At 43.3% G+C, this 27,314-nt stretch overlaps 1 protein-coding gene across 6 annotated transcripts in view; it reads right to left on the bottom strand.

The window, feature by feature from the left end:
* The window catches only part of LOC139568602 (trafficking kinesin-binding protein 1-like), a 40,661-nt gene extending 19,976 nt beyond the window's left edge, over positions 1-20,685 (bottom strand). For 5 of the 6 annotated variants that reach the window (XM_071390537.1, XM_071390534.1, XM_071390541.1 and 2 more), the window contains exons 1-3: positions 20,564-20,685; positions 8,170-8,517; positions 7,615-7,806 (exon numbers count right to left, since the gene is read on the bottom strand). In XM_071390537.1, coding sequence (XP_071246638.1) covers positions 7,615-7,806; positions 8,170-8,230 — 253 coding nt within the window. In that variant the 5' untranslated portion in view covers positions 8,231-8,517; positions 20,564-20,685. Of the gene's footprint in view, positions 1-7,614; positions 7,807-8,169; positions 8,518-17,921; positions 18,129-20,563 lie in introns of those variants that run through there. The other variant, XM_071390535.1, reaches the window with a different exon arrangement.
* Positions 20,686-27,314: the final 6,629 nt, after the last annotated feature.

Below are 27,314 nucleotides of genomic sequence, written 5' to 3'. Positions count from 1 at the left end.
AACCCCAGTTACGATCACCTTGAATGAAAGGAGAGTACAGCCTATCCTGCCTTATGGGGGATTACTCTCACTATCTTATTGAAATCTGGCAACCCTAGTATCCCTAGCACTGTAACCCCAGTTACGATCACCTTGAATGAAAGGAGAGTAGTCCATCCTGCCTTATGGGGGATTACTCTCACTATCTTATTGGAATCTGGCAACCCTAGTATCCCTGGCACTGTACCACCAGTTACAATCGGCTTGAGTAAAGGAGAGTACAGTCTATCCTGTCTTACATTCAATCCTATGGGAACCAACATGGCAATGTACCACTAGTCACGATCGGCTTGAGCGTAGGGCCAGGACAAAAGCAGTCTCGCGATACTCGTTAGTATCTTGGCAAGGAAACAAAACACAGAGCGGATTTAACTTCTTTAGGAAAACAGTCCTAATGTTGGAAACAAACATCATTATGTTGTCATCCAGAGTCACATCTATTTATTTTCCAAGCTACAGCACAATATTTTACATACAGCTGGTTTTTAAATATTGCAATACTGGTATCGTCCCAGCTCTACTTTAGTGAAAGGACGGTATAGCCTATCCTGACTAATGGGGGAGTTAGCCATGCAATCCTATGGAAACCTGGCAACCCTAGTAGTGCACTGATGAGGTCAGAAGTTGAACATGTTCAACTAACACTAAGGTTAACACCAATTCAGACTTCTGTGCCAATGTGAAATGAATGTCAACACGTGAAATCCGGTCGCTGTGCCCAACTCAAGCTCTGTATGCTTTCCTAATAACATAGACCTCATCAGTTACAAGAAAATGCCATCTTTGATGATATCATAATGTCAGAAAAGACTGGCATATCGTCTGTTTAGCCGGCGCCCACTTGTTTTGTTTTGCGAATGCATGGCAACGTATATTTGTATTTATTCAACCTTTATGTCACCAGGCTGTCCCATTAGGGTAAAACAAACAAACAGAGGAGACCTGGGCAAAATGTTCAACCAATCTTAAACGTCCGTCTATATTTGAGACCTTCCGACTTGCTTTCACACTAATTCACCTCTTCAGGATGTCTCTCTAAAAATTACACCAAAGGCCACAAATACACAATGTTTACACAGCAAACCCAATCTCTGAGCTTTCAACCCGTCACCTTTCTGACACCTCTCTGCTCTAGACTATGCTCACAAAGATATCTCTCAAATATGCACTACTGATGGGTTGCTAAGACGACCAAGTCGTACACAGTGACGAGAGTACGGTCAGTGTCGCCGCGACGTCTGAAGAGCAGTGAGTGCTCGGGGCCAAGCCCTTTGTAAAAGGCTACTGTTAAAGTCAGTTCTGAACTGGAGGTGCAGAAGGAAACTGATTATAGCTAAGAGGCTAATCGGTTTATTGGCATTTGGCATCTGTGGCCCCAAGCATCAAGGGAAGGGGTGTGGCTAGAGGATATGACACCTCCCCTAAAGTCACCAGAGGGAGGAGGGGAGGAGCTTCTGTTAGCTCCTCTACTAAACAGACCATACATACATGTGTGTACTACTGTACTGTACTGATAAATGGAGATTCTGATATTATAGTGTCCCGTTAAGGTGATTATGACAAGTGGAGTAGCATTGTAATAGTCAGTAGCATGATCATGTTCAGTGTTGGGTTTGGGTAAACTCAGTGTTTGTTATGTTAGATTGAGGGATACAGTATGCAGGCGTCCATGTACCGAATCAATTGTTTCTCCCTAGAATCAGACAATCTTGTGACTATGATCAATTTCACCCATATCTGTCTGTAGCTCATATTTGAGCATTTACCTTTATAACATTACCCCATTAAAACAATCACAATGTTGTTGAAAAAACATTCACAAATCTCATTCGATTTTGTTTTTCCACATCTACGTAGGAGAGTCAAGCGAAAACACTTTGTTGAAAGGACAATTGAAACAGATATCATCTTCAGCCAGACCTTAACTCGGGATTCTGCGTCAGACCGATTTAGAGTTCAAGATAAACTGGCAGGAGTTTACCATGGTCATTATATACGGTCCTTCCTGTTGGCAACGTGCCGCCAACCAAACCCTTTGGACCCATACCACCCCATCTAACTCCAATCATTTAGTCACCACTACTGTGTGATTCTATTATGAGTGTGTCTTCAAGTGTGACTTAAACACACCAGGATAAATTGGTACAATATCAGATATATTATTGCAGGACATATTGCTACATTCACAATCAATGTCGTCTCTTGTGGACACTGCTAATGCATACACTGTGTGTTAAGATATCTTATTTCTTCCAATCGTATTTGTCTTACAGGCAAGGAGTCAGACCACAAGCTCTTTAGATCCACACCATATGGATGACCTGATAATGGCAAAAGAGAGAGAGATTATCCCATCAATGTTATACTATAAAGCCTAGTGATTAAAGGATATGTGTAATCTGTGTACAAGTTTCCATTGACCAATTCCAAAGCATATGTGAGGGGTCAATTCACAGTAGGACTTTAAGATGGAATTGCTGTAGGCTAAAACATTGCCTATCAAACACTAGTGGGCTGTTCAATTCCGGTCCTGGAGAGCCGAAATATCGAATTGTTTTTGTTTCTACTTGGTAGTTAATTGCACTCACCTGGTGTCCCAGGTCTGAATTGGTCCCTAATTAGAAAGAGAGGATGCAAAACAGAAGTGTTTGGGACCTATAGGAATAGCCCTGCGACATTCAGTGCATATTCAACTAAGGTCGTGTATTGACTTCATTTCACCAGGTTAGGACACTAGATAGAGGACAGCATGTTCTCAAATCTGAAATATAACACATGCCTCCACAGAGGTACATGCAATAGCTTTGGGAGTAGGTAGCCCTGGTGCTGAATGCCGCAGGTACAGTACATCAAGTTGAGTATTTTTAAGCATCAGTTCCCGTAAGGGCTGAAAGCAGAACTAATTTCTTCCCGATACGGGACTTCCTATATGTGCATGCATTTGCATGTTTTCCCCAAAAAATGTATGGGCCTAAACATAGAATTAAATATAGAATCCCAATCAATTTAACATGATCTTTGTGGGCCTAGTCATAAAGATTTGTAATTTAACTTGAAAAATGTATGACCTTTTATTGTGGCATAAACACAACCAGTGGTGATGTTTTGATCTGATTGTCAAACAATGACTTCAAAGCTGGGCTGGATGAAGAAATCATAAGCCACAGGTTTATTTTGTATTTTTTATGAGGTATAAAAACTAAACAGTATGTTATGGTGTCGGGTGCATTTGTCTGGCATGGTTTAGGTCCACTTGTAGAATCTATGCCAAGGCACATTGTAGCTGTTCTGGCAGCTTTTCGTAGCCCAAACTATTTTAAGACACTTTATGTTGGTGTTTCCTTTATTTTGGCAGTTACATGTATGGCTTGTGATCAAATGTAACCCACAGTTATTGTTTAGAAACTATTGATCCTCTTAGGCTAAATGATGCTCTCTGGAATATTTTGAACATTGAGAGCGGACACCTTTGGTTGGATAAAAATAATAACGTTACAAAAAAAAAAAAAAAATGGTTTGCCTCTTGGGCTTCCAAAGGGGTTGGGCACCTGACTCACACAACTGACCAGTAACATTGATTTATTATGCAGTTTAAAAAAAAGTTGATTAAGCAGTTAACCAATCAAGACAGGGCCCCCCAGTTACCCACGTGGGCCCCCTACCTCCTTCTCCTCCCCACATCTGACGATTAGCAGAGCAGCAGCAGCAGGCTGTCTACACTCATTGACAGCGGGCTCCTGAGTCCTCCTGTGGTTGGCGGTTGCAGTAAAAAAAAAAAGATATACAGTGCATTCGGAAAGTATTCAGACCCCTTGACTTTTTCCACAATTTGTTATGTTACAGCCTTATTCTAAAATATATATATATATTTTTTTAATTAAATCTACTTATCAATCAACACGCAATACCCAATAATGACAAATCAAAAATATGTTTTCAGAATTTTTTGCAAATGTACACTACCGGTCAAAAGTTTTAGAACACCTACTCATTCAAGTGTTTTTCTTTATTTTTCACATTGTAGAATAATAGTGAAGACATCAACACTATGAAATAGCACATATGGAATCATATAGTAACAAAAAAAGTAACAAAAAAAAAGTGATAAACAAATCTAAATCTATTTTATATTTGAGATTCTTCAAATAACCACCCTTTGCCTTAATGACAGCTTTACACTGTCTTGGCATTCTCTCAACCAGCTTCATGAGGTAGTCACCTGGAATGCATTTCAATTAACAGAGGTGCTGCCTTAAAAGTTAATTTGTGGATTTCTTTCCTTCTTAATGTGTTTGACCCAATCAGTTGTGTTGTGACAAGGTAGGGGTGGTATACAGAAGGTAGCCCTATTTGGTAAAAGACCAAGTCCATATTATGGCAAGAACAGCTCAAATAAGCAAAGAGAAACGACAGTCCATCATTACTTTAAGACATGAAGGTCAGTCAATATGGAACATTTCAAGAACTTTGAACATTTCTTCAAGTGCAGTCGCAAAAACCATCAAGCGCTATGATGAAACTGGCTCTCAGGAGAACCGCCACAGCAACGGAAGACCCTGAGTTACCTTTGCTGCAGAGGATAAGTTCATTAGAGTTATCAGCCTCAGAAATTGCAGCCCAAATAAATGCTTCACAGGGTTCAAGTAACAGACACATCTCAACATCTACTGTTCAGAGGAGACAGACTGTGAGAATCAGGCCTTCATGGTCGAACTGCTGCAAAGATACCACTACTAAAGGACACCAATAAGAAGAAGAGACTTGTTTGGGCCAAGAAACAAGAGCAATGGGCATTAGACCGGTGGAAATTTGTCCTTTGGTCTATTGTCCAAATTGGATATTGTTTGTTCCAACCGTGTCTTTGTGAGACGCGGTGTGGGTGAACGCATGATCTCCGCATGTGTATTTCCCATCGTAAAGCATGGAGGAGGTGGTGTGATGGTGTGGGGGTGCTTTGCTGGTGACACTGTCTGTGTATTCAAGGCACACTTAACCAGCATGGCTACCACAGCATTCTGCAGCGATGTGCCATCCCATCTGGTTTGGGCTTAGTGGGACTATCATTTGTTTTTCAACAGGACAATGACCCAACATACCTCCAGGCTGTGTAATGGCTATTTTACCAAGAAGGAGAGTGATGGAATGCTGCATCAGATGACCTGGCCTCCACAATCCCCCGACCTAAACCAAATTGAGATGGTTTGGGATGAGTTGGACCTCAGAGTGAAAGAAAAGCAGTCAACAAGTGCTCAGCATATGTGGGAACTTCTTCAAGACTGTTGGAAAAGCATTCCAGGTGAAGCTGGATGAGAGAATGCCAAGAGCGTGCAAAGCTGTCATCAAGGCAAAGGGTGGCTACTTTGAAGAATCTCAAATATAAAATATATTTTGATTTGTTTTTGGTTACTACATGATTCAATATGTGTTATTTCATAGTTCTGATGTCTTCACTATTCTTCTACAATGTAGAAAATAGTACAGATAAAGAAAAACCCTTGAATGAGTAGGTGTTCTAAAACTTTGGACCGGTAGTGTATATATCACATTTACATAGTATTCAGACCCTTTACTCAGTACTTTGTTGAAGCACCTTTGGCAGCGATTACAGCCTTGAGTCTTGGGTATGACGCTACAAGCTTGGCACACCTGTATTTGGGGAGTTTCTCCTATTCTTCTCTGAAGATCCTCTCAAACTCTGTCAGGTTGGATGGGGAGCGTCACTGCACAGCTATTTTCAGGTCTCTCCAGAGATGTTCTATCGAGTTCAAGTCTGGGCTCTGGCTGGGCCACTGAAGGACATTCAGAGACTTGTCCCGAAGCCACTCCCGCGTTGTCTTGGCTGTGTGCTTAGGGTCGTTGTCCTGTTGGAAGGTGAACCTTCGCCCCAGTCTGAGGTCCTGAGCACTCTGGTGTAGGTTTTCATCAAGGAACGCTCTGTACTTTGCTCCGTTCATCTTTCCCTCCATCCTGACTAGTCTCCCAGTCCCTGCTGCTGAAAAACACCCCCACAGCATGATGCTGCCACCTCCATGCTTCACCGTAGAGATGGTGCCAGGTTTCCTCCAAAAGTGACGCTTGCCGTTCATCAGACCAGAGAATCGTGTTTCTCATGGTCTGAGAGTCCTAGGTGCCTTATGTCAAACTCCAAGAAGGCTGTCATGTGCCTTTGATTAAGGAGTGACTTCTGTCTGGCCACTCTACCATAAAGGCCTGGTTGGTGGAGTTCTGCAGAGATGGTTGTCCTTCTGGAAGGTTCTCCCATCTCCACAGAGGAACACTGGAGCTCTGTCAGAGTGACCATCGGGTTCTTGGTCACCTGCCTGACCAAGGACCTTCTCCCCAGATTGCTCAGTTTTGCCCGGCAGCCAGCTCTAGTTAGAGTCTTGGTGGTTCCAAACTTCTTCCATTTAAGAATGATGGAGGTCACTGTGTTTTTAGTGACCTTTAATGCTGCAGACATTTTTTGGTACCCTTCCCCAGATCTGTGCCTCTACACAAGCCTGTCTCTGAGCTCTATAGACAATTACTTTGACCTCATGGCTTGTTTTTTTTCCAACTTGACTCCAATCAAGTTGAAGAAACATCTCAAGGATGATCAATGGAAACAGGATGCACCTGAGCTCTATTTCGAGTCTCATCGCAAAGGGTCTGAATACTTACGTAAATAAGGTAAATGTTTTTTATACATTTGGGATATTGTGTGTAGATTGATGATATTTTTTTTCTAATAGGGCTGTAATGTTACAAAATGTGGAAAAGGGATGTGGTCTGAATACTTTCCGAATGCACTGTATGCATTTAAATTTTTGAAATACATTTTTTGTTTTGTTTTGCTGCCTCTTGGGCCAACCATGGTCCTGGGCCCAGGGGCTTCTGCCCTGGTAAGCCCCTGCATTAATCCAACCCTGCTTCAAAGGGCCTTTTTTCTAGGCTACCTGTGAACATTTATCCACTGGTAACATATTTCCAGCCTCCAAACAGTGGTGAATTGGAAGAAACATCTGTTACACGAAACACCAAAAAGTATAATAACATTTGGCGTTTGTCATTAGCCCGAATTTAAGCGTCCACTGCTGTCCGCGTGCGTCTCGGTGTCAGCCACTCGGTGTCAGCCACTGGGAAAATGTCTGTGTTTTCGTCGAATCACATCGCAATTTGGAGCGTAGGCTATACCAGACATTTTCAAGTCCATCCGCAAATTTTTCATGCCTCTGACATGCGGTACTGATAAATAATGGTGTAATATAGCCTGACATTTTATTTGAATAGGCTCATGTTTTACCGGTAAGGCGTGCCCCCACTATTTATCTTGCTGGGACACCCTACCGGACCGCCTAAAACTCTTTATGAATACGGCCTCCGATTTATATATCTAGGAGACCAGGTAGGTGCTTTCACTCAAGCCAGCAGCTGCACCACATGAGTCAACTCATCATTGGATTTAAGAAGTTGATTCCCTCCAATCTAAGTTGGCGAGGTGATTAACTAGTAAAACAGGTGCGGTACATTTGGCACACCAGTACCCGAGTCTTCTCCTGTGTTCGATACCTAGCGTGGACAGAGTGGTGGACTTACAGAAGTACTTGAGCGTCTCGTCTATCTGATCGTGTGTGAGTCTCAGGGCGACCTCCGGGGGCAGCAGAGGGGTGTGGAGCCAGTCGTCGTGGTCGTAGCCAAACATGCAGTCCGCCCGCAGAGTGTAGTTAGGCAGTCCCTCAGACAGCAGACTCACTATCTCCACCTCACTATCGCCACCTGAACAAAGTTCTGACAGTGGAAAGGGAGGGAGGGAGGTGTATGAGGGTGTGGCAGGGGAGATATGGGAGAACAAAGAGACAGCATTCATCACATTGGATTGAGCGCTCTGAAATCTATAAGTCTCTGCTGCCCCCCTGAGGCACTGACCGGATGACACAGTTCCCACTCATCACATTATAATGCATTACATTAAAAACATGTAATTTAACAATGTTCCTGGATGCAGGTTGATAGAACCATTGCAGGGGACATTAGATTGAACTAAGAGACCCATCTTCCCACTAGCTTCTAACAAGTGCTGTCCAACATGAAAGTGAACCCATTATCCAATCCCCTATAACCCGTCTACTACATTCATTAACTGTGACCTACCAGTGAGGGTGGACACATCATGGCTTCCTCTATCCACTCTTTCCAGGAGGTGGCACTCCATTTTAAGGCCCTCATATAGGGGCAGGGTCTCTGCATCGAGGCCCCCGGACGCCTCCCCCTGCCCCCCGTAAAGGGAGAGGGTCGACAGGGGGTCCAGTGGAGAATGTGGGGGCCAGAAGAAGAGATGAGGAGGAGAGGGAGAGGGATGAGGGTGGGACAGCTTGACTGGGGCCGGGGTGTTCAGGGTGCGGGTGGAGGACTCAGGGCTGGTCCCTGTGAGGGACTGAGGCCCCCTGGTGGATCAGGGAGAAACAGCAGGCTGATCGCACATCTAGTACCAAAGCTGGTCTGAGAGAGGGAGAGAGAGAAAAAAAGTGTGAGTGTTGCTAGGTTTCCATCCAATTTGTGACAGATTTTCATGCAAATATTCTAAAATCCGCATAACAACAACACAAGCATTTTCCCACCAGAGATGTGTTTCCATCAAATTGACTTGTTGCAGATGAAAGGTGTGTGATGACGTTTTGCACATCAAAATACATTTTGCAGTTAAGTTCCCATGTACTGAATAAAAAATACAAATTAAATGGGTTTCCATGGCATTTTCAACTCTATTGATGGGTTTATCACTAAACAAAAATTGCGTTAAATAGCGAATGTGGCAACTCTGGTATTGGCACGTGCACTCTAGCCAACGCCGCACAGGGCCCAGATACTGTATCTACGATAAAAAGGGTAAGATTATTTTTATTTGTCAAACGGCAGTCAAGCATTGATGATCATGTCACCAGAATGAGACCTTCGATATTTATTGGAAAGCTCATTGCTTTGCACTTTCACCACCCTGTGAAGTTCATTATACCTTATTTAATTTGTAGCCGAATAAACTCCATGCGTGACTCCAAATTTACTTTGACATTGTGGTTATTATATCAATATTTGCATAAAAGCGTTTCAAACGACATGTCTCGCATAATTCATTTTGCAGACACAAAAAGATCCCACCTTGTCTAGTTTATTTTTGGAAAGTTGACTGAAACATTTTCTGTTTCCATCAGTCTTGTCATTACATTTGTTTTTATCCGACATGTAATTTACTCTCATAAAAAGGTTGGATGGAAACCTGCTTAGAAAGATTAATTCAAGCCGACTATCTTTAATTCATCAACATCATAGTATTTTACATTTTAGTACGGAATGGCATAACATTTTACGTTTGAACATTGAATGCCATCAAATATGAATGTATCAAGAAAACTCTCATCCCTTCACTGAAATGTATTTCACCAGTTTTCCAGGTGAGATACTGAAATGATGCTCTCATATTCTAGAACAGCCTGGTTAAAAGACATACAGATATAGGTCAAGTTTAAGAATTTTTTTTTTACTTCAGACACGAACCACAAATTTACAAGCGTCTTCATCTTTTTAAAGCCATGTACAGTGTCATGCATGCTCCAATTGTCTCACTAGGCTTGGCCTTTCCCCAGAGTTTTTAGGGTCAGAACGCTAAAGTTACCCTAGCCACACACAGATCAAGTTACAACCGGAGCACAACACACCACCTTATGACATTTAAACCAACACAGTTACTAAACAAAGCTTTACGAGGCATAATAAAAGTACTGTACATTCCAACTAGGACCGTGTGCTAAGGCTAGCTGCAACCTGTATTAGAGTAAATGCTAATTCTTTCTGTTTACGAAAGCAAACAGAAACAGCTAGCCTTAGCACACGGTCCCAGTTGGAATGACTTTTATTATGCCCCACCTCATTTTATCTATGAATTACGTCACTAGCCAGGCTATTCAGTTACAGCATGATGTCCCTCTTCATAAGGCATATCACATTCACCTACATGTCCGCCAGGTAATGCTGCGGGCCATCGTTCTGTAACTGAATAGCCTGGCTAGTGACGTAATCCAAAAATAAAATTAGGTTGGGGGGGTTCAGGACATTCTAACAATGGGCAGCAAAGTAGCCTTAGTTTATTGCTGGAACTCTAAACAATTGTCACATCCAGTTTTGTCATATTGCGGTTGTTAGTGTTTGGATACATCAGACCTAGGCAATATCAAGGCCAGTGGTACAGGACAGTGGATATCATACAAAACATTAGCTATGCATTGCAGTCTGGGTCAAGGACACATTATATGAGGACTATTGGGTTAACAAAGCACTGACCGTGCATGTGGGTAGACAAAACATGTGACATGCGCACAAGCGCGCACACACACACACACACACTCAGCTGTGCGCACCTCGCCACACACCCACTCGAGAGACAGATGAGACAGATGAGAATGACAATCTCTCCTCCTCTCCTCCCCCTCTTCTACCCCCTTAATTAACTGAGTGTATTGCTCTGGTCACTCCTGCCACATCCATCCATCCACTCCCTCCACTTACAGCTGTCAGAGGGAGCAGCAGGGTCGTATACATACTCTAGGTCTGGCTTTTACTGTATCCACCCCCACCACCATGATGCATGTCTGGTAGTTCTGTAGCATGTCGTGTCTAGTGACTAGAATAATAAGTAGGACTTGTGTTTTCACTAGGATGCTAAATGAGGGTGCATGGATGCAGTCCAAAATATCATGTTATTATACAATTATAAATGTCTTATTCCCACGTCTTAAATGACAAATAAAAAGATATTGAGGGGAATCAATTGGCATTTGGTAATGGGACTCAACTAACCTGCTGCACACACACACACACAAACAAACACATAATCTCTTTATCTGTCATATTTACATGCTGCCAAGGCCAAGTTGGCAGGCATTGTATTGTCACATTGTGGGTCTATTATCTACCCAGCCAAGCGCAGCCTTGTATCCCATTTAGAGTGGGTCACCAGTGAGCATGGTTATTGGCCATCTCCCCCTGTCTTTCTCTGTGTGGTTGTCGTTGGGCCAGGCAGAATGCCAAGGGAAAGACCCTGTTACGCTGTCCAGTGTACAACCCTGGGCTCCACCAGGCCCTCGCTCCCCAGATCGGCCAGCAAATTAACAGTCCAGAGAATTCACAGGAACTGTGAGAAAACAATTGTCCAGTTCCCTAGACAAACACACAGTGGGATGCGGAAGGCTGGGCCACTAAGGACAAAGCCAAAAACATCTGATTCCTGAGGATGTGTTCTGTACAGTATATCCATAAGGATATAATCAAACACGCAGGCTATTTTCTGTGTAGCCTACACAAGTTGCTCTTGAGAGATGTGGAATGCACAGCAATACGCACAGCAGTATGCTACGTGGTTTAACTCAAACAAGGAAAGTTACTTCAATCTGAATTTCAAGGATCGCAAACTACTTTCCTAATGTAAATGAGAAGTTGAAACGTTACCTTAATGTGTTATAGTTGCACAGGGCCCGTTCATCCAAGATGAGCCGTGCCAAAAGTAAAGGAATAACAAGGAGACTTTTCCGAGTGAACTTCAATAAGTCACGTATATGTTTAACTCTAACTCTAATGGATGTCATTCTGAGTCTGACTGACCTTCCAGAGGACTCACGTTGAACTCGTCAATGGCGGTTGGAAGAGCCCGTCTTTGGTGCTCTTTGGCCGTTCAGAAGGGGTGTGTACGCGTGTGGAGTCACACAGGAACGAGAGAGGAAGGAAGGGCAGACGAAGGTGCTACAGAAAGAAGCGAGGGAAGGTGGGAGGGGTAGAAAAGAGACAGTGAGGGTTGAGGAGGGACACTTGCAGGGTACAGTACTTAGGAAAGTGGGAAGGTAGGTGTAGGAAAGAGTGGGCAAACTGAGACGGCGAGAGAGGGCACAGGTGGGAGGAGAGGGGCCCTTGAGAGAAGGGTACTTAGGAAAATAGGGAAGAAAGAGATGAATGGGTGACACTCAATTTAGCCTGTCACCACCAGACTGTCACCACCAACAAATCAGAATTTGCAAACCGGCTGAGAGGGAGAAGCTTGTCAAATGCAAATCTCGCCTCTAATTGGCTGAGAGGGCCAAGGACTCTGGACCCATGGTCGCCCGGGCAACAGTTTGGTCATGTGACAAAGCCCAACTGATGCCTCTGCCAGTAGAGATTTTATTCAAATGGTAAGTACGTAATTATTCAACTTCAAGGTAGAAGCTTGTACTTTTTCCACAAACCAGAGAAAGGCTCTGTACTAAAATGGGGCAAGATTTACAAGACCCTTTGCACTAGAGCGAAATCTGCACCTTTTCCCCCCAGAGGGAACAGGAAAAGCTAGAACAATATAAGACATCCACATAACAACAAGAAAGAGGAAAGTACACCTCTAAGATCGCTTTAGTAAATCTAAGCCAGATCACCCCCCACACAAGCTAATACACAATGCATCAGTGATGAAACTTGTTTTCTGAACCCGGACAGGGCTTCCATCCAAGAGCTTCAGCGTTCTTTCACTGAGGGTGTAACTGACCCCATAACTGGCCTCATTTACTTCAAGTGGTGCCACACTGTCCATTACTGTGGTGGCCAGGGAGGGGCAGTGAGGGCACTATGGGATAATGAGATCAGATAGATAGATAGGTAGGTCGATAAACTAGTGCTTGAATGATACCTTCCATTTCATTATTTAACACTACCATGAGATAGTAGCCTATATGGTCTCTCCTGATAGGCTTAAATCAAGGAGCTGACCAGCCAGCATGCACACGAGATTTAGTTATGGGTGACGAGATTAGAGCCTTTCTAATGATTGGGGTTCAGGCTAATTATAGTGGCCTCATATAGGAGTGTTGCTCCCATATGGCCGTGTCTAGACTTGACAGTTAATGCAGTTTTTGTATTCTGATCATGGAGTTCTGATCATGCAATTCCGAACACATCACGCGTCTACACCTACATTTAAAATGTGTCCACCATGTGCCCATTGTGTCCGGATTCCCTTTTCCCGCACTATATTAAAATGCCAGTATGCATTCTGCAAACGATAGAATAGGCTAAATATGATAATAACACAACAACAACTGATGGCAGTAGCTAACTACTATAGCTAACTAGCCGGCTGACCTCTGTAGCTAGCCAGCAAGCACAATTAAAGGGATTGCAAACGGGTTAGCATAACTCTAGCCAAACAAAAAAATAATTGTTCTAAATATGAACTAGCTGGATAGCATTTATGAGGCCAGCAAATATGTTCCACACACGCTAGGAATGTATTTCCTCCGACAATATAATGAAAAGGTGCCTCTCGGTCCCAAAGCACACATTTTCTGGAGACTCATAGCGGAGTGCTGATGACGTCACCCACTGTGTGCGCTTTTGGTAGCCTGACTGCATCCAGACTGAGGCGAAACCCACACACACAATGCATCCCTGACCACCTCCTGATGTTATCAGACCACAATGCATCCAGACCCGTCTTTTCAATACGATCTTCGCATTCTGATAGCAGAAGTTGCATGTAAAGTGTCAAGTGTAGACACGACCATAGAGAGGGGTCCCCCAAAATAGAACAGGTAACATTAGTTCCTACTAGGTAGGCCTTCAAACTAAATTGCGGAAAGATACTGAAAACCCACCAAACCTCTGAGAAAAGACAATAATTAGTCAACACACTATACTAATAAAAAGCAGGAAATGAACTATTAAAATAGTTTGATAGCCTATGATCCAGGAGGAGTAAAGGCCTGAGTAAGTATGTAAATACTATACGCATCTCTGGAGCCAAGCAGCCAGACAACATGCGTTGATGTCGGTGAGGTGTATGCAGAGACATGTAGCTACTACACTCTCATTTCAAACAGCAGAGCTAATGAGATGACCTTAGCCACTGTCTCATGTTCAGAGATAAGCTGCTGTATTGTATCAGTTGAGTATCTAGACACAGTGTTCACTCCCCAAACAATAAACAATGTCTACGAGACCTTCTGCACACTTACCATGGCTGAACAGCCTTCACTACAAACCTGATTCATCAAGTCACACGGCAATTACGACTAAATGATATCTCAATTTAAAAAGGCAGACTCGGCGAAATGACGTCGCCGCGAGCAGCACCGCAGATATTGAGATAAGTGAGACGCGAGACTTCGCTCTCACACAGTCACACACAGCATCTGCACATGTGCACGGGTTCGCTTCACGCTGTTAAAGCGTGGTAGACAGGGCACCAAAACAGCAGAGAAGTTGAGCCTCACACTTCAACGCTCTCAGTTGTTGCGGAAATTGGCCCACTGTGCTGTTTACTTTCGGCGTGTCCGTCAAATCGCTGAGTCTACCTTTAAAGTAAGCAGAGTTTCCTGATTCCAATAGAATAAAACAAATTCAAGCTTCTCAGAGGACGAGGAAAGTGATATATGTTCCAAATTCCCCCCAATCCCCTCAAAGCCTAATATTTTCCCCAGTCAGCAGCCGCCGTGGCTGCAAGAAGCTTCCCCCTGCTATTGCTAACCTGATCAAAACCGCTGACAAAGCCATCGACCCTGGAAACAGACTGCCGTGACATATAGTCCTGTGTGGCTCAGATGGTAGCGCGTGGCACTTGCAACGCCAGGGTTGACCAGTATGAGCACATATGAAAATGTATGTGCTCACAACTGTAAGTCACTCTGGATGAGAGCGTCCGCTAAATAACAAAAAAAAATAACGTCCTTGGCCCTTTGAAGACAAACTGACAGATACCATCCAACAGACACCACATCTATTACACCCTGTCTACATAGGTCTTCTAACAGACACTCATTCCTATGAAGCAACCTCCCCCAAACCTGCAGTCACCATTAACTCAAACTGGGAGCACTGGTTGGTTAACCATTAACTTCCTCATTGTACTATTTCCCATAAAGACCCAGTCTATCAACCACCTCACTGATAAAGGTGTGGTGTCTCTTAAATGTATATTGTTTCAACTCTGGCACGGGAATAGAGGGGGGAAAGGAGTGCGACAAAGCATTTGAAGATCATTGTTTGTCCATTTCCAATGCGACATTTCAGTTATTCTCCTGGCTCTGCCTATCTAACAATATGTACTATTTGGATGCTTTGAAAATGACTCGTGTGATGTCTATATCCCATCTGTTGTTATGCCCGTTTGTCTCTTTTAGATCATATGGATGGTACAGACAAAACCAAAGTCTGGACAAACGTTGAAGCCTCTGGATCTACAGAGATGAAGCCACAGATACTATTGACATGATCATAGGAGCAGGGTCTTGATCGGGTACAAACCAAGGCAAAATGCAAATCACCAAGCCTGTCATGAGTCATGACAAAAGGCAGGATATGAGGTGAGAGATAACTCTCCACAAAGCAAATGGAAACACTTGGTATAGTATGAGAGAAAGACAAAACAGGAGAGTGGATGAGAGAGAGAAAGAGAGAGAGAGAAATCGTAAGAAAGCTAGAGAGAGACACTACACAGACACCAGCATCTATCTTTAAAATGACCTCTATCCAGAAGATTTGTTACAAGCTAATGAATACAGCTATGATACAGAGGCAGGTATAGGGCATGGGAAAGTGGAGAAATAAAGAGGGGGGGGGGGGGGGACAGAGTGAGACGATACAGAGCCACAAAAAGAGACAGAAGGGGAGAGAGAGACAACAGCACTGTATCAGGAGAACCTTTACTTGGACAGAGACCAGTTATTTTTACAACCCACTAGTCACCCAGACAACTGGAGCAGCTATATCTGGACTCCAACTACGGTATGAATAGAAAGTGGCCTTAAATACCTAAACCTAAATACCAACACACTCTCGGTCTCAGCTGAATCTCTGTGTAGACCAGAGGTCACTAGCCCTGCTCCTACAGAGCTAATACACTAAAGGGTGTGCAGGATTTTTTGTTCCAGCCCAGCTCTAACATACCCGCTGTCGTGATCGGACCAATCTACTACTCACAAAGACCTTGATCGGTTGAATTAGTTGACTTAAGTGTTGGGCTGCAACAAAAGCCTGCACACCCTGTAGATAGAGACAAGAGTCAGTGAACAAAAGCTACAAGTGAGGAGAGAGGTTGAAGGATTGAGAGTCGAACACTGTCATCATTATGTCTGTCAAGTGGTAATTCTCATCAATGTAATGTCATTCACAACTCAGCATTAAGAAGACAAGAAGGACCATTCAAGCTTAACAGAGTGGCATTCTACCTCTAATATGCTAACAGACAGAGAGTTGCTATTGTATCCATATGGTTGCATTTGAAGAGAGTGCACTGATGGTTTGGGTAGTTGGGAACGCCAATGCTCACACTATAGCCTTTATCATGCACACATTTGGTCTGCGCGAGTGTGAATAGCTGCAGTTGCGACGTGGCTAAAAGAGACTTTCACACAACATGCAATTCAACTCAGGTCAACTTGACTCTGCACAAATACCTTGGACGACTGCACCGTATTACATTCTCTGGCCCTTTTTTAAGTCGGAAGACGCTATTACTAATTGAAACCACTCTGCCAGCTCACAAGACAGTTATCACAGGTCAATAATCAACCTAAGGTGGCCACACACAAAAAAATGTTTTATTTATTTTTCCGTTATTTTACCAGGTAAGTTGACTGAGAACACGTTCTCATTTGCAGCAACGACCTGGGGAATAGTTACAGGGGAGAGGAGGGGGATGAATGAGCCAATTGTAAACTGGCTATACAAAAATACAAATTCATGTGTTGCACGCGCGCGCGCACACACACACACACACACACACACACACACACACACACACACACACACACACACACATTCTGCAATGGCTGCCAACCACATCTGCTCTGTCTGGCCACAAGCTCCTTCAGTTGTTTGTCAGTCATACCCCGCCAGGTAAGCTATAAATCCTTTCAGACATTTGCCCTCTCACACACCAGACACATATTTCCCTACACTTCTATATATTGAATATTTTCTATATAGGCCTCCCAAGGAAAGAGAACAGGTGACATGCACCTGTATAGCCACAACCTTAGCTAACTCATGTCGTTATAATAACATAGCCACAACATTAGCTAACTCATGCCGTTATAATAACATAGTCACAACATTAGCTAACTCATGTCGTTATAATAACATAGTCACAACATTAGCTAACTCATGTCGTTATAATAACATAGCCACAACATTAGCTAACTCATGTCGTTATAATAACATAGCCACAACATTAGCTAACTCATGCCGTTATAATAACATAGCCACAACATTAGCTAACTCATGCCGTTATAATAACAAAGCCACAACATTAGCTAACTCATGCCGTTATAATAACATAGTCACAACATTAGGATAGATAAACCATACCATCATAATAACATCTAAACAGTTGATAAAGTACAACCACAGCATCAGTCAGTGAAATATCGAACCTTAGTATATGTTAACCCCATCTTGCAAGTACTGTGGTTCAACAGGCCTACAGGCCTTTTGACTGGCTCTTATACAACCTAGCTAAGGCCAACAATACACACATGACGACACAATACATCAGCTATGAAGTGAACCTCTATGATCTTCAAAATGACAGACCTCTTTACTGTGCTTCTGGTCAATGTTTGCAATGTTTTCATTAAGCAAAAGCATTCTAAAACACACAAACATCTCTAGTTTGCAGTCAATTTGTTTAGTCTGCCCCGAATGTATTGACATTACAAAGTTGCAGGGAGGGGAGAAGAACAAACACAGAAGTCCTCTGTGCCGGCTCTCTCAGGGATAACGAACGCAAACTGAGTCAGAGGCTAACTACAGCAGCATAGACACAGAGACGGTATGCTAATAATGCTAATAACGTTAGGTTATTCGCTGTATTGACTGAGTATATCACTTACTGTTGTAAATGACAGTTACTTCCTGTGCTGCTAGGAGTATCCTTGCATTGATTGGACGCAGGTACAGTTGCTAGGACAGTCTCTCCTTGAGAGTGAGTGAGCCCGAGACAAAAACCAATGGCCTCTACAGCTGCTGCTTCTCCTGTCAGCTACCTTAGCCCTCATCCAGTGTGGTGTCCTGGCTGAGAGGGAGAGGGAGAGTGAGGGAGTGAGAGAAGGCGGGAGGAGGTGGGGTTATAATGGAGAGAGAGGTGGGGGAGGGACAGCGAGAGAGGGTGTGTGTGACAGACAAAGAGATTGTGTGTGTGTGTATGTGTGTGTGTGTGTGTGTGTGTGTGTGTGTGTGTGTGTGTGTGTGTGTGTGTGTGTGTGTGTGTGTGTGTGTGTGTGAGAGAGAGAGAGAGAGAATGAGAGTGGAAGACAGTCTGTGAGTCAGCACTTGTACACGCTGTCGTATTGCAGCTGCAGGCAAGGAATTCCCTCTCCCCTCTCTCTCTGTCATACTATCTGGCTCAGTCTGGTGCTCTGGTCAGAGCCATTCATTTGCGTCAGTCAAATCAGACATCTCACTTTCTGCTTTACACACGGCCGTACACTAGCCAAATCAGACATCTCACTTTCTGCTTTACACACGGCCGTACACTAGCCAAATCAGACATCTCACTTTCTGCTTTACACACGGCCGTACACTAGCCAAATCAGACATCTCACTTTCTGCTTTACACACGGCCGTACACTAGCCAAATCAGACATCTCACTTTCTGCTTTACACACGGCCGTACACTAGCCAAATCAGACATCTCACTTTCTGCTTTACACACGGCCGTACACTAGCCAAATCAGACATCTCACTTTCTGCTTTACACACGGCCGTACACTAGCCAAATCAGACATCTCACTTTCTGCTTTACACACGGCCGTACACTAGCCAAATCAGACATCTCACTTTCTGCTTTACACACGGCCGTACACTAGCCAAATCAAATGCCTTACCCATGCACTAGTTTATTACGCTACAGTTCAACATCTATTACCTACAGCTATGATAATGAATCTGTTTTTCTAAAAAAGTAGAAGATAACTGATTAACAATCAATGATGCTCAAATCGGATCCTAATCACACCAGTGACGTGCAACCAACAGTCAGCAGATAAACTTAGCTCATGTTGTTTGGGCCCAAAATGCTCTCCAAATCTGGCTTATAGGTTTTAGAAACAATTGCCCATTGTAGTTTGACAATTAAACTAACCGGGAAACGAGGACACTTCGGCTACATGCCGATGGCATATGGTAGGCCAGCATCAGACTATGCACAATAAAAGGAAGGCACTGAATATGAAATGGATGAATACATCATAGATCTGTGATCCCAGAGGCTTCATTATTTGGCATAGACTCTGAACCAGTTGGCTGGTCATGAACTGTTAGGCCATTTATGGGAAAAGTATCACAACTTAGAAAAGGCATGTTCTAAGTTACAGCTCGGAGTAATAAGGGCTACCATAAAAGGACATTTCTATTTAGTCATCAAAACTGGTGGTGAGAGCGCCACCTCCTGTTGTGTCCCCGAGCTAACACAACAGGATGCAGTCAAGACAGCCTAGGCTACCGTGATTATGACGTTCAAAGAGTGAGGTGACTGGATCTGACACACAGTGACTCGCTTGACTGTATCAAGGTGCTATAGTATATTGTAAACACCCATCAATATGTAGGGTTGGTATAGTCAGTGTCAAGAGTGGTGTTGGATGGTTCCAAGGACCAACATCAGTTGTTTAACATTATCAATATGCAGTAGATGATAGAATAGGATCATATACACATAAACAAATGTTTTCAAAACATGGCCACATGACCACATTGACAGAGGAGTGGTACGGAAGCACCGCTACAGGACACATGGACTGTACCCATAAAATTGTAGCCTACTACAGTTATACCGTGCAGGGGATTTTCAAAGACCAACGTTACTGTTTGTTTGAAACATTGTTGCAAAAATGGTGTCGCAAACAGAAACAATGTGGCAAACAGAAACATGGCAAGTCCTGTTTATAGACTATCCTAGTCAATATTTACCTGGCCTCTGCCTATATCCCGTTGTGATTTGTCGTCCACTATGAATCAATTGCATGTGAACTAAAAAAAAATCATGTTTGGGGTAAAAAAGGAAACGTTAATTATCGACTTGAATTGTCGGCAAACCGGATGAGTGCGATTCATTTGTCAATTAGGCCTAACAAAGATTAGATCATGTTGTCGTGATATGATCCGATCTGCCTCAGCCAATTTTCCAGTTGACTAGCTAACGTTACATCTCTCTTCATCTTTTCTGCTGATAATTACTTCTCTATGCTGCAACTGAAAAGGGGTGACAGTCGTGTACAATGAGTTAATTTGTCCTACTTCATTGAGGTAAATAAGTGTTTCTTTTGAGAACATTTTCAAAGAGCACAGGCGTTTTGCATTTCCACCGACAACAAAAGGGCAGGGATCCTACCATTTGATTCCACCCTGTGTGAGCCTATGGAAACATCGCCTCATCAAGTTGGTCACCCTTTGCTTTGTTTAGAAGGTAAATACCAAAATACAACTATCAACAGATAATACTGTGACAAACGATAACAAGTTTATAGAGACTTACGAATTTGCTTTAACCCAAGTTCTTCAAGGTCGTTGTCGGCAAACTTGACAGGAACTTTTCCTCCGGACTTCGATCTGTCAAAGCGCTGGGTCCGTCTGTATTTGGTCATCTTGGAAGCGAAGCATTATGGAACATGTAGTTTCACGGGCAACCTCCTTGCTTAGCGAGAATACTTTGAACCAGTGGCCCCCAGGAACAGTAACAGACATGATGAACACCACAACAATTTCGCATTCATGCGCAAATATGACAAATATTTAGTGAAATTGTATGTATTACATTGTATGTAGTATGTGTTGAGAATGTGTTCCAAATGTAGATATAAGATGTACACACAGACCATGTTGTTTGATTTCAACAGACAAAAAAATATTATAGAAAAGCAACCCAGTTGAGGACAGTGTCACACCACCTAAAAGGTTCCAGTGGAAGTTCCCTGGGTACGTCATAAAAGTAACTGCCCCTGCAGTTTGCAGCCCAGCCATGTTCAAATTAGAGGCAGTCCAAACCAGCGGTCACATGAAAAGTATTTTAGTCATGTCCTGCTGCTCCATGGATCATTTTGGTGATACTATATCTGACATATCAGGCATTCATCTAGTAGGTTAAAGGAGGCAGTCAACCTGAATGCAGCAGACTACAAGCATGGAAATTATTAATAAGCTTGACCTACTTCCTATATTACATTTTGAGGCTGTTTATTGACTTTCTTAGATATTATTTATGGTTATATTCATACTTCTTTTTGAAGGATTTAATCATATTCAAGGGTACAGATATATATTGTGAGAAAATTGTGAAAGACCCATTTGCTGTGAAATTGTATCACTCCTCCCAAAACAGCAGGAACTCTTATGGGCTTGATGTTTCTCCCATTCTAAAGATGAGCATCATCTCTCTCCTACTCTATATCTAGATTCTCCCACACTCCTTAAGATGCCTACACTGGGTTGGAGCAACAAATGCTAGACTATTTTAACCCCCAGAGAGAACCACCAAACCCCTTTGGGAATGCATCCATCTGACCCTAAACCACACACACACACACACACACACACACACACACACACACACACACACACACACACACACACACACACACACACACACACACACACACACACACACACACACACACACACACACACACACACACACACACACACACACACACACACACACCAGTGGGGAGGACGCTGAGGAGAGGACGCTTTATAATAATGGCTGGAATGGAGTCAATGGATTGGTATGAACCACGTGGAAGCCACGTGTTTGTTGTGTTTAATACCATTCCATCGATTCCATTCCAGCCATTATTATAAGTCATCCTCCTCTCAGCAGCCTCCACTGACACACACACACATGGCGGCACTGATATATGGGGTAAAGCAGTATTTGAATGTGCAGTGTTTTGGTGCGTAGGCTACTGTCTACCTCTAGTGGCTAAAGTCATGTACAGAAATGTACAGTAAGAACACAAAGCAATGCATTGACTATTCTTGATACACACGGGAAACTTACCATTAGCTATAGTGAAAAATCCATCAGCATTGCCGTTCTTGACACAAACCAGTACACCTGGCACCTACTACTATACCCCGTTCAAAGGCACTTAGATTTTTTTGTCTTGCCCATTCATCCTCTGAATGGCACACATACATAATCCATGTCTCAGTTGTCTCAAGGCTTAAAAATCCTTCTTTAACCTGTCTCCTCCCCTTCATCAACACTGATTGAAGTTGATTTAACAAGTGTCATAGCTTTCACCTGGATAGTCTATGTCAGGGAAAGAGCAGGTGTCCTTAATGTTTTGTACACAAGGTGTATATAAATATATATATATATATATATACACTGCTCATAAAAATAAAGGGAACACTAAAATAACACATCCTAGATCTGAATGAATGAAATATTCTTATTAAATACTTTTTTCATTACATAGTTGAATGTGCTGACAACAAAATCACACAAAAATTATCAATGGAAATCAAATTTATCAACCCATAGAGGTCTGGATTTGGAGTCACACTCAAAATTAAAGTGGAAAACCACACTACAGGCTGATCCAACTTTGATGTAATGTCCTTAAAACAAGTCACAATGAGGCTCAGTAGTGTGTGTGGCCTCCACGTGCCTGTATGACCTCCCTACAACGCCTGGGCATGCTCCTGATGAGGTGGCGGATGGTCTCCTGAGGGATCTCCTCCCAGACCTGGACTAAAGCATCCGCCAACTCCTGGACAGTCTGTGGTGCAACGTGGCGTTGGTGGATGGAGCGAGACATGATGTCCCAGATGTGCTCAATTGGATTCAGGTCTGGGGAACGGGCGGGCCAGTCCATAGCATCAATGCCTTCCTCTTGCAGGAACTGCTGACACACTCCAGCCACATGAGGTCTAGCATTGTCTTGCATTAGGAGGAACCCAGGGCCAACCGCACCAGCATATGGTCTCACAAGGGGTCTGAGGATCTCATCTCGGTACCTAATGGCAGTCAGGCTACCTCTGGCGAGCACATGGAGGGCTGTGCGGCCCCCCAAAGAAATGCCACCCCACACCATGACTGACCCACCGCCAAACCGGTCATGCTGGAGGATGTTGCAGGCAGCAGAACGTTCTCCACGGCGTCTCCAGACTCTGTCACGTCTGTCACATGTGCTCAGTGTGAACCTGCTTTCATCTGTGAAGAGCACAGGGCGCCAGTGGCGAATTTGCCAATCTTGGTGTTCTCTGGCAAATGCCAAACGTCCTGCACGGTGTTGGGCTGTAAGCACAACCCCCACCTGTGGACGTCGGGCCCTCATACCACCCTCATGGAGTCTATTTCTGACTGTTTGAGCAGACACATGCACATTTGTGGCCTGCTGGAGGTCATTTTGCAGGGCTCTGGCAGTGCTCCTCCTTGCACAAAGGCGGAGGTAGCGGTCCTGCTGCTGGGTTGTTGCCCTCCTACGGCCTCCTCCACGTCTCCTGATGTACTGGCCTGTCTCCTGGTAGCGCCTCCATGCTCTGGACACTACGCTGACAGACACAGCAAACCTTCTTGCCACAGCTCGCATTGATGTGCCATCCTGGATGAGCTGCACTACCTGAGCCACTTGTGTGGGTTGTAGACTCTGTCTCATGCTACCACTAGAGTGAAAGCACTGCCAGCATTCAAAAGTGACCAAAACATCAGCCAGGAAGCATAGGAACTGAGAAGTGGTCTGTGGTCACCACCTGCAGAACCACTCCTTTATTGGGGGTGTCTTGCTAATTGCCTATAATTTCCACCTGTTGTCTATTCCATTTGCACAACAGCATGTGAAATTTATTGTCAATCAGTGTTGCTTCCTAAGTGGACAGTTTGATTTCACAGAAGTGTGATTGACTTGGAGTTACATTGTGTTGTTTAAGTGTTCCCTTTATTTTTTTGAGCAGTGTATAATATGAAATTTATCAGATGCTTTTATCCAAAGCAACAGTCATGCGTGCATACATTTTACATATGGTTGGCACTGGGATTGAACCAACTACCCTGGCGTTACAAGCACCATGCTCTACCAACTGAGTTACAAAGGACATTATAGATTTTATCACACGTACTCTGTCATAGCTGTTGCATGCTAAACAATCCGCTTTATAGACAATATTATTATCCATATTAATCCATCAAAAAAGCATTGGTACTTGAACCTCTCTACACTATAATAACTCGAACATGTTTTAAAGTAGCAGAGTAGTCTAATTCTGTCTTGTGGTGTGAGATCCTATATAGCTTCCCACTGTCCATTCTTCCACATTAAACACAAGACTACAGTGTCTCACATTGGGGAAACAGCCATTAATAATTTACAACACTCTCCATCAATCCAGCCAGTGAGCCGATGGGGCTGGTCCGGTCCCGGCCTCATCCTCTCCCAAGGACAATGGGGCCATTTCCTGTCGGGTGTAAAAGCAGAGACAGTGGAGTATTGTGAGGCAGGACATCATATCAGCCAGCCATGACCTTGGAGTGAAAGACTGACTCAGTCATATACACTGAGATTCATTGGTCCATTTGCTTTGAGGTCGGAGAGGGCTGATTGGTCACTGGCACCCAAATGCAGTCATCAGAATGTTCAGATGACCCCTATGTAGAAAGTTCAGAGCAGTTACAAGCCCTACTACAAGCCAATGAATACATCTGTGATATCGCGTAGAAGGAGGCATTGTGGTGTGTGTGCGTGCATGCGTTTGTGAACGCAAGAAAGAAAGAGAGAGAGAGAGAGAGAGAGAGAGAGAGAGAGAGAGAGAGAGAGAGAGAGAGAGAGAGAGAGAGAGAGAGAGAGAGAGAGAGAGAGAGAGAGAGAGAGAGAGAGAGAGAGAGAGAGAGAGAGAGAGAGAGAGAGAGAGAGAGAGAGAGAGAGAGAGAGAGAGAGAGGAACAGGGTGTGTTATGCTTGCCCATACAAGAAAACCAGATGGATGTTCTATTTTCGATTCTGGAGAAAATCTTTTGAAACTCTACCTCAATGGTCCCATTTTAACAAAGAGTCAATACCCGTCTTTGAAGGCCCCAAAACAGGTGGCAAGACAGAGTCAGAAACCCACATGAACCCCACACTTTAATTCCTCCTGGCTAATATTCAAGGACAAGGCATGCAGTGTGTAAACAATAGGACCATTCATCTCACTGAAAATCCTACGGCCACTTATCCACAATATCCAGTAATCTGTAAAGAAAGCTTAGCAGAGTTAATGATATAGAACAGATTTAAAACAAATGAAGGGCCTTTTATTATTGTAATACACGGTTGTAATCACGTTACACAGCATCAGAATGAATTTAAAGTGAGTTATTGTGATATGAACAATCATGTGATCTCTTGAGCTAAAGTCTAACTTTTGATTCACGAATGGACCGGTCAAACCAAATCTCAACTTTGGGAGGAATTGCAGGTTCCCTGACCAGCAAGTTGTTGATACATTCTTCCTAATAGGTTTACATGTTAGGTTCTAATAGGTTCACTCACAGCGGCAATTTACTAAGAGTAGGCTAGGCAACACAGTCACAAAGTACACAAGAGAAGCGTCAATTTGTGACGAGAAGCGTCAATTAGCCCAGACATTCATCTGTCAACCACACACATGCTGTTACACCCAGACGGATGGCCTATATAATCAGCAGCACAGACCCAATATGCCATGCCACCGACCCTGGCCCCTGTCTCATCCAGTCTAGGGGGATAGAATATGGCTGTCACAATGGACAGCTAGCTACTAGCCTGACAACAATACACCCTGAGGCAGGATATGGCGCTGACCTATTTCAGTCTGTCATACAGCATGCGAGAGAGAAACACTTTCCACATGCTTACTTTCTCTCTGTCACTTTCCTCACGTAACCGCATTCTCAATCCTTTCTAGACTCCTAACACCATGCAGGGTGTCACTGAATTGTCATCCACAAGTTACTAAAACTCTCTCTGTGCCCGCTGAGAAAGGTTTTTTCAAAAAGACGAATGAGAGCGTGAATGTGGGTTAAAATTATGGATCAAGATTTATCTTGTCTCCTGCACTTTCTCCTTCTCCCTATCTCATGACCTTAGATGGGTGTCTAGCGGCAACAACACCCCGTCCTCACTGTCTTGGATGAAGTCTGTGTGATTTTCCTCAGAAAAAAAAGCTGAAAAAGCAGACAGCAAAAACAAAGCAAAAGTGCCTGGTTACATTAAATCCATGGTGAATGTCACAGATGTTTGTGGTTTGTATGAGTGTATTTGTGTGGGCTGTCTCCATGGTGAAAGTCACAGACGTTTGTGGAGTGTATTTGTGCGCAGTGGTGTACAGTACTTAAGTAAAATACTTTAAAGTACTACTTAAGTAGCTTTTTGGGGCATTTGTACTTTACTTCACTATTTATAATTTTGACAACTTTTACTTTTACTTCATTACATTCTTAAAGAAAATAATGTACTTTTTGCTCCATACATTTTCCCTGACACCCAAAAGTACTAGTTACATTTTTGAATACATAGCAGGACAGGGAAATTGTCAAATTCATGCACTTATCAAGGGAACATCCCTACTCATCCCTACTGCCTCTGATCTGACGGACTCAGTGTTGGAGTGTGCCCAGGCTATTTGTAAATACATTTTAAAAAACAAGAAAATGGTGGCGTCTGGTTTGCTTAATATAAGGAATTTTACATTATTAATAGTTTTACTTTTAATTGTTAAGTATATTTAAAACCAAATACTTTTAGACTTTACTCAAGTAGTGATTTAACTGGGTGACTTTCACTTTTACTTGAGTATTTTTCTATTAAGGTGTCTTTACTTTTACTTAAGTATGACAATTGGGTACTTTTTCCACCACTGTGGGCGTCTTCTCTACAAAAATGTGATACGATTTTACGCCACCACTTCGCGACATAAAAGTGAGTCTACCCATGTGACTCACCTTTCTGTCTAGGCAAGTTTCATGACGTAGCCTAAGGTGTGCCTGTTCTGTAGGCTACTTTCTCACACAGGTAGACTAATAACCGCACTAACATTTTATCCATAGTTGTAAATTCGAAAACAACAAAATAACAATGTTTTAGCAATGTAGTTGACCAAAAATACGTTTGGGAAACAACATTAATATTCATATTACTGTATAGACTCAAGTAACCCCAGCTTTGTTTTGTTCTGGCCAGTTGCGTTTACATTCCAAATTGTGGAGAAGTGAAGGGTGGGGTCGGGTCGACAGCGATATGGTAAGAGGGGCGGAGTCGCTGGTGTTAG

Source organism: Salvelinus alpinus, chromosome 2 (genome assembly GCF_045679555.1).
Source record: "Salvelinus alpinus chromosome 2, SLU_Salpinus.1, whole genome shotgun sequence".
Taxonomy (NCBI): domain Eukaryota; kingdom Metazoa; phylum Chordata; class Actinopteri; order Salmoniformes; family Salmonidae; genus Salvelinus; species Salvelinus alpinus.
Note: the sequence above shows the minus strand (reverse complement) of the source record. Positions and strands in the feature narration are given on the sequence as shown.